Genomic DNA, 19,231 nt, shown 5'->3' with positions numbered 1-19,231 from the left:
CAGGTAGCACTAATCTAAAAGCCAAAACTCCTGAAATTTTGTAAACGCACACGTGATTATTTCACATTCTACCCAGTAGCTCACTGTTTCGTATATTTCATACATGAAAACATAGGAAACCACCGCGCACGCTCTTTTCTTAGGTTACAAATATTTATACTTAGTAAGATCATCCAAAGGCAACAAAAAAAATAAAAAACGGAAATGTCCAAATATAACTATCATCTCAATGCGTTCAATTTCATAACAACCCAACATACAGTCCTACATCATATTCTTTGCCGAATTTTTAAATAATAGTGGTCGCAGTAGTAACTCATAGTAACTTTATAGAACGAACTTCAATCTGAAAACAATGCTTTTGTGGAAGCTCATGTCCAAACTAGAATACTAGCTACAACTTTTCTTGAGTACCTAGAAATTACCGAATAGCATTTTAATGGCCTGTTTAATAGATAAAGTATATCTCAAATAAGAAGGAAATAATGACGTTGACAAAATCGTGAAAATAAAAACAAACATTTTTCAAAATATTGTCACCTAACTTAAAAAGTCAAACAATAGAATGTGATATCAATTATATAGTGCACTTTTAATTTACAGTTTTGAAACTGTATCTTTAAAACAAACACTTAGTCTTAAAATCAACAGAAAGATTGAAAATGACTTAACAATTTATTGTTCCGTCTGTTAAAAGTTGTTCAGATCGAAATTACCGTTTCAGTTCAAAATTGGTTTACTAGTGAAGTCAAAATATCTCGGTAAAAGATATATAAGCAGGATATAGCATGAAAAATTAACCAGCATCTTATGGCCGAACCCCCCCCCCCCCCCCTTCCCCCTTATTCTACTGCCTCTCATTAAACAAGTTCCAATTTACATTGTATGGCCCGATGTTGACATACCAATACTATTGATACAGATCACCTTTGTAATAAAGAAATAATGCATATTTTAATCCTTTAAAATTAGGTTAGTTGTGTTGCCAAGTAGATGTCATAATTATGCAAGAAAGATCATGCATGACCTACAAATCTAATCAAATATGTTTCTGTTCTAATCAAAGGATCCGTGAGGGCATTTCAATTATAAACATAAGAAGAAAATGAAACTAAACTTGTCTAAAGACAACATGTATTAATGAAAAAGACAAGTGAATTAGAAAACTGTTCATATATCGATACATCTAGAATATTTTCCTTTACTATTATTGTTATTAGCCTAAACAGATTACTCACGTGAAACATAAGTAAAGTCGTAATCAACGCCACACATGGAATTACAGTTTTCTGTCATTAGACCTGCCTTTTTTGCCATCAATGGGCTTTGTAATGTATATATAGAATGAGTTCCATTGTCCACTGGTGCATTAACCTACAAATGGGACAAAAAGCTTTTTCATTAAATATTTAAAAAATTACAAATGTACGTGTATTTTCCCATGACTGGCAGAAATAGGCGAAATTCACGCGAATTATAAAAGGAATTATTTTAAGAAAACACAAGTGTTTGACTTTTTCTATTGTCACAAACACGCTACGGATTGACTGTGTGGTAAAGATATATGATAATTTGGACCTATCCAATCCGGTATTACAACTTTTGTAATGTGGGTGCGGTGGGGTGGGGTGGGGAGGTCCGTTTGGTTGTGACGAATGTACAAATACGCTGCTACGTCCGTTTATAAAGGAAATGTTAATCCCATGTCTCGTGCAGGTAAGTGTCCCGCTCACTGTACGTTAAAGAATGATTGGAACATCAGTTTGAAGGTTCTGCAAGGGCCCTCCTGCAATTTTTTAACCTATCAAATGTACCATTATTGTTTAGTTGTAGTTATGAAGTCTTTTCTTTTTATTCCATTTTGTATAACCTATCGATTGGATTTAGTGTATATTGTTATGGTCCTGACTATCCCCAATCCCCAATAGTAGTAAATACTTAGATAGCCTTAATCTGTTGAGCTAGTGCAGTACCTCTTTGGCTCAGTGGGTAAGAGCGTCCACTTTGAACACTGAGGACCCGGATTCGACTCCAGGAGAATGCAATGTGATTTTAAAATCAGAATCGTGCTCTCCGGTTACATGTATATACACAAGCTCTCCCTTTTAGTGAAATTCTAAAGCGGAATCTCTATGATGACATTTGGATGGAAATAAATTTCGTCTTCACATGCTATCGTTTGAGCTTACTTATAAAAATAAGGAGATATGGTATGATTGCCAATGAGACAACTATCCACCAAAGTTCAAATGAAGTAGATGTAAGCAATTATATCATTAGTATGCAATGGCTGTGGCATTTTCTCTTCCTCTAAATAAAGACACAATACACGAATATTTCGTATAATGTAATGCACTTTATGTTAAAGAGGTCAGAGTTTGTCATTCAGCTGTCTAACGTTGGTGGTTCTCTCCGACCATCACGGATTTCTATTCCGCCACTTAGACGGATGTTTAGATAATAACGTTCAGAATCAGCAATCAGTCAATATTTCCACGAGAAATTGTCAATTTTACTTACCTCAATTGGAAGTGTATCGAAGCTAGTACCGTCAAAACTTCTTGAGATGGAGTAATTTCCTGGGAATGTGGAGTTGTCGTTGATATTGTTCAGAATGTTAACATGCGTGATGATAGCTGGACCCTCAAAGTCGTACTATGTGAAAATATATGATAAGTTAAGTTTTTGGTTAAAAAAAAAATTTTAAGAGATCGCGTTTGATGCAATCTAAAATATACATAAACAGTGTGATAAACTCATTTTCAAAAATTTTAAAATATGATCTATTTTAAGAATGATTTTTACCAAATCTTCAACTAAGAAACAAAACCAAAATATTGCAGTATATTACATGTTATCAAGAAATTAACATACTATAGGCTGTCCATAGAGCGGATACTGAGCTACCCATATTTGTGTGGATGTGTACTTAGAACCAATTCCGAACCAATATTCCTCTAATCTTGTTATATTAACTCCTTCCTTAAATCTTGACTTGATTCGCAGTACCAATTTATCTTCTTCTTCGTCGTCAAATATGAGCATATTACATGCAGGCTGCATGTTCATAGCAACATACTCATAAGTACCATCACTAAGACTGAAAGTAAAATTCAAACAAATTATAAAATAAAAAGATGTGGTATGATCGCCAATGAGACAACTCTCTACCAGATACCAACAGACATATAAGTTTACAACTATAGGTCACATATTTCATAAGTTCACTCACAATCGATGTGTTTATACTATCGAATTAATAACAGTGTGGACGCGACCATTTCTTGACGCGCACAGGTCATCATTTGACTGGGTCAGATTAAGTGAACGTTTGTTTGTAACGCTCACTTATCACGTCGTATTTATAATAGACATGTGTGTCTTTCTATGTTGTGATGTTACATTATTGTTTCAGATAAGGGTGAAGGTTTGGTACCATTAAAACGTTTAAACCCGCTGCAATTGTTTGCAACTGTCCTAAGTCAGGAATATGATGTTCAGTAGTTGTCGTTTGTTGATGTGGTTCATAAGTGTTTCTCGTTTCTCGTTTTTTATATAGATTAGACCGTTGGTTTTCCCGTTTGAATGGTTTTACACTAGTAATTTTTGGGGCCCTTTATAGCTTGCTGTTCGGTGTGAGCCAAGGCTCCGTGTTGAAGACTGTACTTTGACCTATAATGGTTTACTTTTATGAATTTTTACTTGGATGGAGAGTTGTCTCATTGGCACTCATACCACATCTTCTTATATCTATATATGTTAGCTATTACTTTTTTCGGACTTCAAAGCGATTTAAGATCGCGGTCGTCTATTTTTTTCACTGAGTGACTTTCAACTTTTATCTTTAAAACAAATACATGGTAAACTTTCAATCGTTGTGCAATTACAAAAACAGACAAAGTATACTTTCGTTCGGTCTTTTTCGTACTTGCAAGATATTGGACAGTAAAAAGCTATTTGGACCAAGCCTTGTGCAATTTGCATTTACTTTATGAAATAGGTAAAATTCAATTCAACATAAAAAAATAATTATTTGTTACAGTAATATATTTACAAATGAACAGGTCTAGTCGGAAAGCTAGAAAAAAATTGAATTATAGCATGGACGTTCACCTGACGGACTTGGCAATCGGACTAGGTTTTGAAAAATATTATCTTGGAAAATGTAACTTTTCTGCTAACTACTATACTTGCAAAGAAACCTTGGCAACAGAAACGTATTCATGAATTCATGATTATGCACCGACTTTTCTGAGTGTGTGTCGGTTTTTTTTTTCATTGAAGGGGATTGGGTTTTTTCCATGCACATACATGAACAATATTTTTTAAGCTCAGTGTCGTTATTTGTTTCGTCCGTAACTTTCAATTTAAATCAATTAGTTTTTTTTCTTTTTTTTTTTTTGAAACAAAGTATTTATTTTTCCTGTGAAATTAGTTATTAAAATAAAAGGTTTGATTTAAAAGATTAAACACGCCATTTCTATGATATTTTTTTTAGCTAAGAGCTCTAGTAACATACGTTGTTTTATTGGCACTATCAACAAGCTGGACAGGATTGAAGCATACCAAGTTCTTCCCCATCTTTACTACTTCAATTCCACAGACAGCAAACGTTCCATCAGTAACATTAGCTGGAATAGGAAACTCAATTTGTAGGCTTTCTGGATTCGACCCTCTTTCTGTGGTGATTGTCAATAGTAGGTCAAAGGTTGAACCTTCCGTGATGACCTGGTTCTCGCCACAATCGCTCGTCAATTCAAAAGTGTGGTTAGTGTTGGTCTGTAAATAACACACAAATTAAAGTACTACCGTTTGATATATAAAGTTAAGGATTTATCTTTCGAAGATAACTATTTTTGTTTTGTATTCATTTCAAATAAGGCAAGTTAGGCACCAACCATTTCATTAGTGTAAGGTGTAAAAAGAGAGTTTAGTTAAAAACTTTCAGAATAGTTGCATTACTTTAATTACTTCTTTCATTATGGTGTCTAGAAGGAGAACAGACATTAACAGAAGACACAAGGAGAACAGACATTAACAGAAGACACAAGGAGAACAGACATTAACAGAAGATACAGTCTAGAAAAATAAAGTATTTCCATACTCAAAATCAAAGCTCGCCCATTTTCTACTTCGAAAAACGATAGATGGTTCCTAAGATTTTAATTTCCTGAATACCTAGTTCATGTCGTCTTTTTTTAAAATATTTCCTACATTAACAAATGAATTCTCCTATTTTTATAATAAAGGGGAGATTTGATATTACTCACGTCATATGTAACAGTTCCGCTCATAGTGTAAGTTAGTTTACTTGTATGCCCTCCAGCGTTTGGATCATGTATAGATATGTCGACGTCGTAAACACCACCGTCTACTGCGTAGCCAATACCTCCGACCATGGCGACATTGATATTTATCTTGTCTTCATTCGGGTCACTTGAATTAGCTCCATGATTAGCTGCTGTAATGTTTACATATGCAATGTCCACAATTCCATTTACTTCAGATGAATCGTATGTTGTTGTGACAGAACCGCATTCAACGTTTGTCCCAGAACTTTCAACATATGCCTGTGATATCATAATACCGGATGTTCCTCCCCCATTTTTGGACGACTGAACTTTATAAATAACTGAAACAAGTCCTCTCTGTTCAAAGGTTACAGAAGCCGTAGCGAGAAAACCCTCTCCGACACTCTTTGTTGTGCCGCCAACAGCTGTAAAGCTGTCTAGAGGGAAATCAATCTGCAGATAGATATACAATATAACATTAGTTTTGAAGACAGAAAACACAATGTTATGCTGTTACAGCATTTCCCTAAGTTAGGGAAAGGGTTGAGCGCTGACAAACATGTTTAACCCCGACAAATTCATTATATGCCTGTTCGAAGTCAGGATCCTGTAATTCAAAAAATATTCAATGGTTGCTGTCTGTCATATCTGTTTTTCGTTTATTGTTATAACAGTAATCAGGGCGTTGGTTAAAGCTGAATATACTGCATGCTTTTTGCTCATTGTTGAAGGTCATACGGTGACCTATAATTGCTTACAGTCACGTCATTTGGTGGATGTTTCTGATTAGCAATTATACCACATCTCCTTATTTTTATTAAGATCTTCTTAAAGTGTAAATACATTGTGACGTTGCGCACGATGTTGGTACCAATTCCATTTTGCTATAGATTAGCATAAAAATAAATACGTAGACTGGTCAGTTCGATAAAAATATAGTGATTTCTGATTGAATTCATTCCATTAGACTTGAAATTAAAGAAAAAAAGGAACCAAAATTTAAAACACCAGGAATTATAACACTTAATTATCCCATTTTTACGCAAAAACGTAATGTCCAACGTTTCATTTTGTGTGCAAAAGATCAGAGTTCCGTTTCTCTCCTACGGTATTTTTTCTCTGACCATCGTACAACTTCACAATAATATTGCTATCGTTATAATTATTCGCGTGTTAAAGCAAAATCAATATCACTGAAACCTTAATCCGGAAAATGTTATTTTTGTAAACGGTCTGAAAAATGTCCAACCGTATGCAAAGTAAGTATATTTCGGGTTTGCGCATTTATACCGTGAAATTGAAAAAGCTGAGAGAAAAATATTTATTATATTTTGAAAGTTTTTTTACTCTTCTCCTGGTTCATGATATTTTTTTGCCGGAAACCATGCGTATAGTTTCTATTGCAATGACTTCAAAAAGTATAGCCATCTTGTCCCAACGAAAAAAACGCTGTATTTTCTTTAAAATTGAGGTTTTAACCAGCTGTCTTTCAAATAAGCATAGTTAGATCATAAAAAATAAAACTTGGCGGTAAAGGTTTTTCTGTTTTTCTTCTTAAACAATATAGTGTTTAATATTTTTTCGTTAGGCAACAAGGTTTTTAGATCGTTTCAAAAAGTATAGCCGTTTTGTCCCAACGTTCGCAAAACGTAATTGATGTCATGCTCTGGTTTTTAATTTTATATCGTAATTATTTGTTTCCAGTTTAATTCGAATAAAAATAAAAATACATGTATAAATTACAATACAACCAATGTATGAGAAAGGAATAGTTTAAGTTAAAATTCAAATGTTGACCAAATGAGATCGATATAAAAAAAAATATCGGGATCTTAGGGATTTTTTTATAGCATATTTGTTTTATTTAAGGAACATTGTCTATCTGCAAGTTTTAAATCGTCAAAAGTAACATGTATATTTTTTTGTTAATAAAATAAAATAGAGAAAACCAATTGCTGGCAATTATAACAAACAAAGGATATGCCACAAAAATACGGAAATGAGAAAATTTAAAACATGAGTCCCGAATGTTTAACTTCCTAAATGTTTTGCGAAAAAGAAAGCATCGGGAAATGATAAAATATAGATAGGAAACGGAAACGGGAAGAAATGCAACAAAAGGAATAAATATGCAAAAAATAGGAGAATATGAATTCAAAATCTAATTTATATTAAAAATAAATCTGTGTAAATTTCGACATTATTGTATCGGATTCATTAATGCGAACTGCTGCCGAAAGGAAAATTATCAATTATGGCCTGGAAAGACTGACAACTCCTGTAAATGAATTTCATTAAAAAAATATCTATACGACCACTTTGAGTTTTATTTGTAAATTTATGCATTTTTTCAGACAAACCGAAATCGGTTACCAAATTCACAACAGTAAATTGACATCATCAATAATATGCTTGAACGCCTGAAACTTTCTTTGAAATCGTCGAAATCGCCTTATTTTGAGGAACGTCGTGAAACGCTAAGTAATACCAACATCGTGCGCAACGTCTGTGTCAACAATAATTTCAGGCATTATAGTAGGTGAATGAAAACTGATAGTGGTAGGAATTAATGCATTATCTTTTTATACATAAACTGGATGATCTTTAAAATCTCAAAAGATGTATTGGTAGATTTAGTGTACCAGTTTTTATTATATTACTTGAAGAATTGGCATTCAAGATATATGTAGAAATATGATATTTCACGTTTGAAATTGATTACATTCTTTTGCTTTTAGGGAGTTTTTGAATTGTTTTAATGTTCTTGCTGTTTTTGTTGGAAATAAGCACCATGTTTACATTCTAGGACTGGCATTCTTATGTGCATCACTTTGTTATTCCTTTATCCATTGTTTAAGAAGAGTTTATACACAAACATACTATTGCCAATTGTTCAACTACCAATTTGTCTTAACCTCGTATGTTGGTTGATTATATATTAAAAATCTATCACCACTACCTTAATCTATTTTTTTAAATTCCGATTCCTACATTGCACATTGTCATTAACCATCTATATTTTTATAGCTTTAGCAATATAAAAGAATAATACTATTTACGTACAGATGTTTAAGATTCCCCCCTCTCTCTTTTACTCCCTTAATTTGATTACTACTTTATTTGACTGCAATGCAAAAATAGTTGCATGCATATACAGGTATATAACAATATGTATAATCACAGTACACTGTAATCGATTCAAGCCTTTATAGATATATATTGGAGTATAATGCTTTATGCGTCTGGATACAAGTAGTTGCTAAATACATATTTATGTTATTTCAATCCTGTCTCGCCGTCTGACTTCTGGTTTTGTGATCTGACTCACATAGACAGCTCAGGTATAATTGAAACAATTAAAAAAGGTATAAAAAGCAAACTTCTGTTTTATGTAAAATCAAAAAAGAATGAGGTAGAAGTTTACGAACATTTAAAAGAACTCTCTTATATACGTAGAATAGAGAATGGAAACGTATACTAGTAACCTATTTAGTGTACTGTTGATTCATTTATTTTCGTGGTACCAACTTTCATGGGTTGATAAAAAAAATGTTGTTTTGTGGATATTCGATTTCGTGGTTTTGCCCAAGTCTTCATACAAGCCTATATTACATTTGAACACTTATATTCTTGCATTACCTTTACCCACGAAATCCATCAAAATGGGTATCCAACGAACAATACTGAATTCACAGTGCTTTAATTCTGTGCATACATAAAGTATGATTTATGAGTTGCTGGCTCCTTAGTTTTAATTATCAGATATAACATGCATTGTTTATGTAATACAAACCGGGTCTTCTTGAATGGCAGTGACGTTCATTGTTGCTACCCAGACCTCAGATCCGTCTATCTCTACTCCAACGCCAAATGGATATTCATCTGACAGGATAGCGGTTGATTTCATGTGTACCATTGCTTCAAATTTTATTTTATCTACTTCACCAGCTGCGGCAGGTAATCGTGATCCTAAACGATATATAAGATAAAAACTCAAAAAAAGATGTGATTTGTTCTGGTTCAACGTCTGCAATATCTGAATTGTCTATTTTATGATTTTGATTTTGTGTACATATAACGAATAAAACAAACGAAAGTCTCTCTTGTTTTTTCTACATTGGCTAGAGGTATAGGGGGAGGGTTGAGATCTCAAAAAACATGTTTAACCCCGCCGCATTTTTGCGTCTGTCCCAAGTCAGGAGCCTCTGGCCTTTGTTAGTCTTGGATCATTTTTAATTTTAGTTTCTTGTGTATAATTTGGAGTTTAGTATGACGTCCATTATCACTAAACTAGTATACATATTTGTTTAGGGGCCAGCTGTAGGACGCCTCCGGGTGCGGGAGTTTCTCGCTGCATTGAAGACCCATTGTGGCCTTCGGCTGTTGTCTGCTCTATGGTCGGGTTGTTGTCTCTTTGATACATTCCCCATTTCCATTCTCAATTTTATCTTGTAGAAACGCTCTTGCAAAAGGATTTTTCTATTTAGTAACAAACTGAAATAACTTTGTAAAAATCTTTCAGTCTAAGAATATCGGAATGAATTCTCTTACAAATTATAATAGTAATTTTAAGTCCCGCATAAAAACCTTGTAGAAAAAACGTTCATCTTTGACACGAATAATTGATGAATAATTACATTACATGTATGTTTCATTAGAATCCGTAATTTTTAATGGCAGACAACAATCGAGAGATTAAGCAATTTTTTCCCTATAAAATGCAACATTCATGACTTCTTGTGGTTCCCATGACAATGTCAAAACAATGCACAGGTTAACAAACGATTAGCTTGATAAACTCGTAATTTCATGGTTGTAGCATAAACATGTAATTATCAAAATGCATAAAAATGTAATTATACAGACTGCTTTCAATTCTTAAATATCAAAATTATGCACACTGCAGTTTTTTTTTATTTGCTCAAACTTGGTTATCGCGGAATGTACTAGCAAAATACTCATCAACGGTTCGATGCTTACAATTTAAAACAGAAGGCGTCTACATAAAACTCATCAGTGGCGCTCGAATAAAAATCAGTTGGATGTCCAAAGCAATTACGAAAATTCCTCATTTGTGGGCGTATAAATACTGTAGGTTGAAATATCGATCATCATTCCTTTAAAATGTAGTCACTGACTCACCGCAGATGCAGACGTAAAAAAACATATACAGTTGAATCTGTGTTAGAGATCAAACATACCAATAAAAATCAAAAAATTCACCTGAATAATTTTTGACTACATTAATTACCTCTCGAAAATTACTTTTCTCAGATAAACACTGATAAGTGCATATGTAGTTCAAATATCTGCATGGCTTTAAAAGGCAACAACAAAAATGATAACTTTTTGTTTGTTTACTTATCTATTCAATAGGGTTACCTTTAAAATCAAAACTATTTTGTAGTTGTTTATATCATCGGTATTTAGTCTTTGATTCATACAGATGTCTCAGCATGCTCAAAGGTATACGTACTACATATATTTATTTTTATATACGTCCGGGTATGTAAATACTGTCGACCGCCTATATGCGTTACTTTACGTATACTCTTTTTAACTATGTAACGAAGAGATACTACGATTTTCTATTCAAATTTAACCCAAGATAGATTTCTAAAAAATAATCAGATAAAATGCGTGATATAGGTTTTTACCCCTGTTCGGTATATTTCCAAGCTGTACTCTGAGTCTTCGTGCTCCACCTGGATCTGCTGTGCAGTCGGCTCCATAAGCCTGAAGCAGAGGATAGTTCAAGAATGTTGTGGTGCTAGTAGTGTCGTAGAATTCGTAATTGGTCGTTGCTCCGCTTACAATACATTTCAATGACACAACACGGAGATGGTCGTTCGTTGTTGACAGTGATATAGCTTCGACTGCTATAAATGAGTTCGGGTATGGTACCCACGCCTCAAATGCAACTGGGGTTAAAGACATTCTCTTTATTTCTGTCACATTTTCCATGGAAAAGGTTGCTGACTTCCCATTGTCCTGAGAAAGAAAAGTTTTTAATATATGGTATTTTTCTGAAAATATTATTGATGTATCGTCGCAGATTCAAAATCGATTGCATGAAGATTTACAATTGTTTTGAAATAAAATATAACAGTAAATGAATAAAAAAAAATTATTTTATTATTTATAAAGAGAGTTTAAATATAAAATCTTCTCAAACTTTGATAAACAAAAAATTCGAATGATAGTCATTCCTCGCAGCACTGACCCTTTCCATGCCGCAAAAATCAAAATTTACAAGAAAGCGGTCTATTTAGTAAAATATCCAAATAGCAACAAAACTCGTTAACGCATAAATGACGGACATAAATTATAAATATTCTTTAGTTGACAACGATGTATTTCAACAAACCAGTGTTGCGGTTCTGATGTAGTGGGCAATCTGTCCTACCCAGATACTATTACTGTTGTCATACTCAACGCCTGCACTGACCCAGTGTGTCTCATTGTCCGTCAGTCCGTCTGTTGACACAACAAACGATTCAAACTGGATTATATAAGTATAGTCGGCCTCATTTCCACCATTGTTAATGCCAGTAACGTCTCCTAAATCAATCACAGCACGAGTCGACAGTTGTACATTTTGCTGAAAAATAATCATGAATATTTTTTAGTATTTAAATGAAATTCTGTTCTACAATAGGAATATCAAATTCAATCCCAAGGAAAAGAAAATGTCTGATGGATTTAAATTCAAGTTTTACTTGAAAACACAAAGTTTTCATCTTGAAGTAGAAAGGAATCATTTGTATTGATTGGATTTATTTTCTATGATATCGATTATTTTTAGGGAAAAATGTTCAATACTTTTATAGGAAATACGTTATACTCGGTTTGGGGCATGTACTCCCTTTCTTTTTTATATTGATTGTATACGATTTTAGCAAATTTTCTTTAATCTGTCAACTTATTTTTCCTTATTTAATGTGTACTTGTTCTCGACTATCCATACAATCTTGCAATGACAGTAGTTTATACCTTCTGCCGCTCTACTCGTACAATTATGTTGAAAATAAGAATAGAGGGACAGCACATATAACTACTGTTATTGTATGTGTGTATGGATAAAAGCAAGAATAAATTAAATAAGGGAAAATAAGTTGAAATATTAAATGAAATTTATCCCCAAAAAAATACCTCTCCTCTTTCTCAAAAAAAAAATAAATAAAAAAAAATAAAAGAAATGGAAAAGAAAAAAATGGATCTATGGCCCAAGCGCCTTTATTCATTTGTTTACGAATTTTCTTCAATCGGATTTTATATTCCATGGGAAATCCTCAACAATTTGTTTTAAGAGATTGGACTATTTTTTCTGAAATTATTTCCCACCAGAGCCATTTATAAGGTTTTGAAATCTTGAAAAATTTACAGTATCATAGTTTCTTGTGTTTACTATTAGATTCTAACAAAAAATATTTCGGAAACTGTGAATAATAGAAATATTTAAAACTAATTATAAACTGCAATTTTTATAGGATTTTGGCAATGTGTGTGGTTTTTTTTCCAAAACATGAACATGAAGATAATTTCTTACCATTGCCAAAAGTGCTATTTGAATTAAAGTTATGAGATGCCGTTCAGTTATATAAATGAGTTCACTTTGTTCCGAATGTCAAACCCCACTACATTTCATCAACTTTAAAATTTTGACCATGTGAGCGAAAAAATCTTTAGTAGATTTTGGCCATACCTCTTTCCAATTATTGAAGAAAGCAAATGTTTCCAAAAAAACAATAATGTGACAAGCTTACTCTTAAATTAAGAGCATTTCAATTTCTATCCGAAGACTTAAAAATATGCACAAGCGCCAGACGAAGTTCAACAAATATTTTTTGTACTTGATGTGCTTCTTTTAGAATTGCAAATTTGTAATGGAAGGTTGTTTTACTGTACGAGTTTTGTATGACTAGCCGAATTTCAAGATGGGGGAAAATATATTATTACTGAGTTCGATATTATGTTTCGTCTTTTACTTGTAAGCAACACAGTAATCGTTTGCCTTTTTTTATATAATAGGTCGTTTTAAACTGGCATTACATAAATATAAAAAAGTTTATTAAAACAGATATCAAAAGTATTTTATCAAATTACATTGGGGACTCGTTTTGGTTACTGTCTCACGTCTTACTGTACACGTACATATTTTTTTTTTATTTGTACTAAAATCTATAAATTATACACAGCAGCAATTTTAACATTCTGTCTAAATATTTCAATATTTTAATCCCCTCCATTTGAATGCAAATAGTCTCAGTTTCAAATGAAAATCTTATTCAATCAAAAGTAGCGGAAACCATAAAATTTTCTACGTAGCGACAAATGTTCGATATTCCCGGAAGAGCACTTTGAAAATGATATTGAAACTTACTCCTAATGTTTCATCAGTAATGTGCCGGACTATTGCACTGGAACCAGTCTTTGTGACATATGCTGTATCTGCATCAGTAACTGTTATTTCACCTAATGCCATAATGGTTACGTTTGTAGATGGCAAAAGCTCTATACTAACGGCATTTGTCGTTCCTACCGGAAATGCTACTTTGACCTCCATTTTTGTCATACCACCAATGTATACTTCAACAGCATCAAATGCAGAAACAAGATTGACATCAAGTGAAAGTTCTGCCGGAGGGGCACAGTCAACTAAAATAAAAGTTAATATAAAATAAAACGAAATAAGCAGCAATCTACTAATATAAAATATGACATCTTTTATCCCAAAATTAATAACTAGTTGATTTCCGTGAGAACATAATTAATCTCATTGCGACATGGTCATATTTTTTTTTATAAATTTTGAATTTTAGTAAAATAATGTACTTTACAAACCGATAAAGGACCAAAAAGTCTTACCCATCCATAAATGAATAAAACAACCGACTGATTGATCTATGTTTCCATATATTCCAGCGTCAAATATCACGTAAATCTACAGGACGATGTCATGTAACGGAGATATGAAAATAAACTCACAGTGTACTTGGCCGACACACCGAATCGAATTTGTAACGTAAATGCTTAATGTTTTCAAGGAGATAAGCAACTTTACTCTGTCACATTTGTTTCCTAAACGGGGCCGATCATTCATTGCTGTTATTGCTCCATAATCCCGCATTGTTTGGCTGACGAGAAGCAGCAAATACCACAGGGATGACATCCCGCACCTTAGTCGAGAACTCTATCGTGATACCATGGTTTTGGGGGACATGATTGTATATTCGATAGCAACCATAATATATACAATAGAACAAAAAAGACATGATATTCACTGAAACAATGCTAACGAAGAGCAAATTTTAAAAAAGCAAACCTAACAAATTGTACAAAACACTTGTCACATTCACTCCGAACTATAGATATAGGTATTTCAGAGAATACAGGCATTGTTTATGACTCATATAGATACTTCTATACAGGGGTCCGATAGCTAAACATTTTGCAAACAAAAATTGTAATTTAAAATACGGTAGGTGTTATTTTGGGGTGTGCAGGGTAGATAACTTTTATGTACGTACTTTTTTAACGGAAAGCAGAAAAATTTCCCTAAAATATAAATTTGCGACTATCATTGACAAATTACATGTAACGATCGTCCAAACGGTATCTTTCCAAGAACGTAACACATCTTTATCGTTGTAATTTGATATTTAAAATATAAAATCGAAGAATTGCATTGTACATATTATTCAAATGACCAAGAACTTTTGAAAATATGTCAAAGAACACTTTGAGACGATGCTTGTATTTTTGGTATACTGCAATATTACAGGATGGAGACCTTACGATGGGAAAACGACATATATTATATTCGTTTCAACAAAAATAAATAAAACAATGTATGTTATAAATATCGAAATGCATATATCTAAGCTTTTAGAGCTGCTTTGCGATTTTGGCAGATTATTTACCTAGTAACACAAAATCACACGCACTAAAGTCAATTGATATAAAAAGCACCAGCTTACACGTGTTTTCAGGTAACACTACATTTTTCTAAATGGAACAAGCCGATTCGATAAAACCTGCTAACAACATTGTATTAAACGTTCACCTCAACAATTATCATCGATTTGAGTGTTATGTAAATATTGAATGATTGTGTTTTTGTGTCACTGAACAAACATTTGTACATTTCAATTCTTATTTACTCTCAGATATTACGATGACAAAAAGGTTACTGGATAATCAATTAAAGCTAATGAGCCTAAAACAGCTTTGTAAAATATTGCATGTAGATAAAACTGCTTTTGTTTATTAAAAACATGCTTATAACCCATCAAGTGGTTAAGCTTAAAGAATCTTAAAAATCATTGCTAAAACGATCGAATTTTATACTTGTTACAGTTATAATGTGTTTCTTTGTTGGTTTTTGCTTTTCTGTTTATTTAAACCAACTATTCAATTTTAGAACGTATTCATGTGATGTATAACATTGAATTATCAGATTTTGTGAGAGCATTAGACCTTTGCTAGTCATACGTTATTATTCATAATATCATGCCCTGTTTTTGCAATGCTTTTGAAAATATTTTTCATAAGTAAAACTTAAAGTTTAACAAATGTAATACTAATTGATAGTATAGATTCATATTTTTTTCATTGACTTATTAAAAGACTTAATGTTTTTTTCTTAGAATATTTTCAGACTTTAATATGTGCATGAGGAAATAAAGAAAAAAATAAATTCAGAGGATACTCAAAAGGATGACTGTTTATGCAGTTACAATGTATCTAATTAACAATTATGTCTGCTATTTCTGAAATTTGAAACAAGGCTATATTGAAGAAATTATAGTTCCTTTGGTTATTATAATAAGTATTTTCTATAAAATTAATATTTTATACATTGCCTTTTTTTCAAATTTAAAAAGTAATAGTAATAATGCCATTCAAAACATTAAAATTCTCAAAGTACAGATGCTGTAATCGGGAAGATGGGAAAGGTTTGGGAGGGAAGCATTTTTGTTAAATGTTTTAACAAAAACACAAAAAAAAACTTCAAAATATTCCTTCTTTTCCCACGCAGAAACGCGCTTAGGACGCATACAAAATATAAAGTGATATTTTAATTTACAATGGTCATCACACTGAATTGGAGTTTATACACACCGCTTTACTTGAGAAATTACTGAAATATTTATAAACAAACAAATTTATTTACGCCAATTTTGAAAATACCAAGTAGTTACATATTTAGTAAAAAGCCTATACACGTTCGTTTGAGAACAATATGAATTTCATGTTTTTTTTGTCCCAAAATGCAGATATGAAATAAAGAATCCGCCTTTTCCTACCCGACTAAGATAATCTCGAACAGCATAAATACGTACATAAAATGTCTTTCTTGATAAAGATTTTAACTCTTTCTGTGTGACGTCATCATGCATTGTCGCCTTTTTGTTACGTCACAATGGATTTATCAGAGGGAAGCAGGAACATAATTGAATTTTAGACCAATGAAGAACTGAGATCAAGCGAACCAACTTTTTGACTATTTCAAATCAAAAAGATGCTTTGACACTTTGTCTAAAAATCCCCTTTTCCAACCCCGCCTGTGCGAATGATCTTGACCAATATAGATCAATATAATATACATACATATGTGTTGTACAAAGTTCACAAGTTCACAAGTCCTTCACTACGGAAGCCGATTAGTGTCATGGTGGAGTTAACGAGTTAGCTAAGTTGTTATAACGAGTTAGATAAGTTGTTAAAACAAGTTAGCTAAGTTGTTATAACGAGTTAGATAAGCTAAGTCGTTATAACAAGTTAGCTAAGTCGTTATAACGACTTAAAATAAAACTCCACCATGACACTAACCGGCTTCTGTACTTCACCTTTCATCTCATACATTAATTACTAAAATATATTCTATATACCGGTAGTTAAATATTTACATCTATGTGTATGAACTATTTTGTTTTAAATATGTTCTACTTTCCAGTATGTTCTTTTTTTACCAGGACCGATTTAGTGGTGCTACATCTTACAAAGTCTATTCAAATTATTTGCAAAGAATTCCGCTCAATCCGGGGGTGGGAGCAGTCTTAATCGTGCAGTGAGGTGAGAGTTTTTTTTTTGCTCCGTGTTGAAGGCCTTACTGTGACTTTGAGATGAAGAACAGCAAAAAAAGCACTGTTAGTTGCTTTTTTTTATGTTTTTTTTGCTGTGCGTGTACTGATTTTGTGTCATGGATGAATACCCCATATTCTTTGATTTTCTATCATAGAATGGAATGAAATCAGGCGGAGGGTTAAGAGCCCGCAACCATGTTTAACCTCGCCACATTCAATATGTGCCTGTCTCAAGTCAGGAACCTGTAATTCAGTGTCTATCGCTTGTTGCTGTATATCATATTTGTTTTTACATAAATCAAAGTTAGTTTTCTCTTTTGAATTGTTTGACATTTATCACTTCGTGGCCTATAGTAGCTTGCTATGCGGTATGGGTTTTGCTCATTGCCGAAGGCCGTGTTTTTTACAAGGCCACGATTTTTACAATCCTTATTTGCAATAGTTTCCTCAGAAATGTGAGAAACTTTCAAATATCGCATTCCTGCCTTTTTGCAAATCCAATCTTGTGACTTGTTACTATTTCATTTCAACCCAAACGAAAGAAGCCAGTACACTGTGAAAGAAATATGCCCCAAAAAACAATTATATAAAACAAAAATCCTTTTAATTTTCTTCACAAAATCTAGGCACTGTAATCCTGACGCAATAGACATCTTTCGAGTTCGATGCATTTCCGTCAAAAACTTTGGTTTTAGTGAACATCATTCGTGCGTTTAGGGGCATCGTCACTTCCGTTCCAATGTTGAGCAAGTGGTTGGAAAACTATAATGCTATATTGCACGAATTATTCGGCAAATTAAATTCTCATAATTGACAATCAGCACGACTGTCATTAGGGAATTGTGATTAAATACTTACAAAACAAACATTATTTCTAGTTTATCCTGCACAATGACGATCACTAAGACGCTTGATGAACGTTAATAGTGCAGGGATACAGGCGATCCCCTCTATCTGGTAAATGACGTCATAAAGGCGCGCATAATTGACGAGTTTTTTCCGGTGAAGGATGAACTCGAAAGTGGTCTATTAATTGAAACGATAAGAACAATATGCATCATTCTGGAATATATACCCTGTTGTAGCAACGTCAATATCAGTTGATTGATATGAAAGCCAGTAAATTGTGTCTTTCGCAACATCGCGTGATGCATCAATTGTAGTCGCTCATCAAAGCTTGACGAAAAGCATTCATCTAATTCCAATAATATTCAAATAATTACTTACTTCAGCCGTTATCGATGGAAATACAGAAAATAAGCATAATCGACGTTCCGCGATATCGCGGATGTCTCATATTGAAACATCAATAATGTACGGTTTGTTGCCTGTTCAGAAAAATAACATCATCAAGTACGAATACAAGTGAGCATGGTTTGTTTGTCAATATCATATTAAATGTAAATGATTGGTTTTTTTTGTCTTTAACTTAACAGTCGTTTGTATAAAGACACGGCTGTTTGCTTATTTGTCACATTAGGTAATACAATAAAACAATTAAAGTAGATATGTTCAATAAATGAAAAAAACTGCAGAGAGTGTCTTGACAGAAAACGCATTTCATTTAAATCCACACCTCTTACCAGGCGCGGAATCAGACGGGGGAGCATACAGCCAACCCTAAAAATGTTTTTAAAAAATATAGATAAAATAAACAGCTAGTTTTTTGTCAACATATGGTCCAATAACTTCTATTTCTCAGGAGTGTCCCGTTAACGTCAAATCCTGGATCCGCGCCTGCTTGCAACACGACATAGGCCACTAGTTGAACAGTTCACCCCAGTTTTTGGTGTTTTTCTTTGTATCTGAATCTTAACAGTTTTATGTGTAGAGATATGTAGGCTTTTGTGT

The 19,231-nt window shown here is 33.0% G+C and overlaps 1 protein-coding gene across 2 annotated transcripts in view; it reads right to left on the bottom strand.

The window, feature by feature from the left end:
- The window catches only part of LOC127721969 (uncharacterized), a 30,297-nt gene that overhangs the window by 6,447 nt on the left and 4,619 nt on the right, over positions 1-19,231 (bottom strand). For both annotated transcript variants that reach the window (XM_052228825.1, XM_052228818.1), the window contains exons 2-10: positions 13,675-13,949; positions 11,659-11,892; positions 10,949-11,282; positions 9,085-9,260; positions 5,271-5,744; positions 4,520-4,779; positions 2,875-3,100; positions 2,521-2,655; positions 1,239-1,374 (exon numbers count right to left, since the gene is read on the bottom strand). In XM_052228825.1, the coding sequence (XP_052084785.1) occupies positions 1,239-1,374; positions 2,521-2,655; positions 2,875-3,100; positions 4,520-4,779; positions 5,271-5,744; positions 9,085-9,260; positions 10,949-11,282; positions 11,659-11,892; positions 13,675-13,949 (2,250 nt within the window). The remainder of the gene's footprint in view (positions 1-1,238; positions 1,375-2,520; positions 2,656-2,874; positions 3,101-4,519; positions 4,780-5,270; positions 5,745-9,084; positions 9,261-10,948; positions 11,283-11,658; positions 11,893-13,674; positions 13,950-19,231) is intronic.

The sequence above is a fragment of the Mytilus californianus genome, unplaced genomic scaffold (genome assembly GCF_021869535.1).
Source record: "Mytilus californianus isolate M0D057914Y unplaced genomic scaffold, xbMytCali1.0.p SCAF_1, whole genome shotgun sequence".
Lineage (NCBI taxonomy): Eukaryota > Metazoa > Mollusca > Bivalvia > Mytilida > Mytilidae > Mytilus > Mytilus californianus.
Note: the sequence above shows the minus strand (reverse complement) of the source record. Positions and strands in the feature narration are given on the sequence as shown.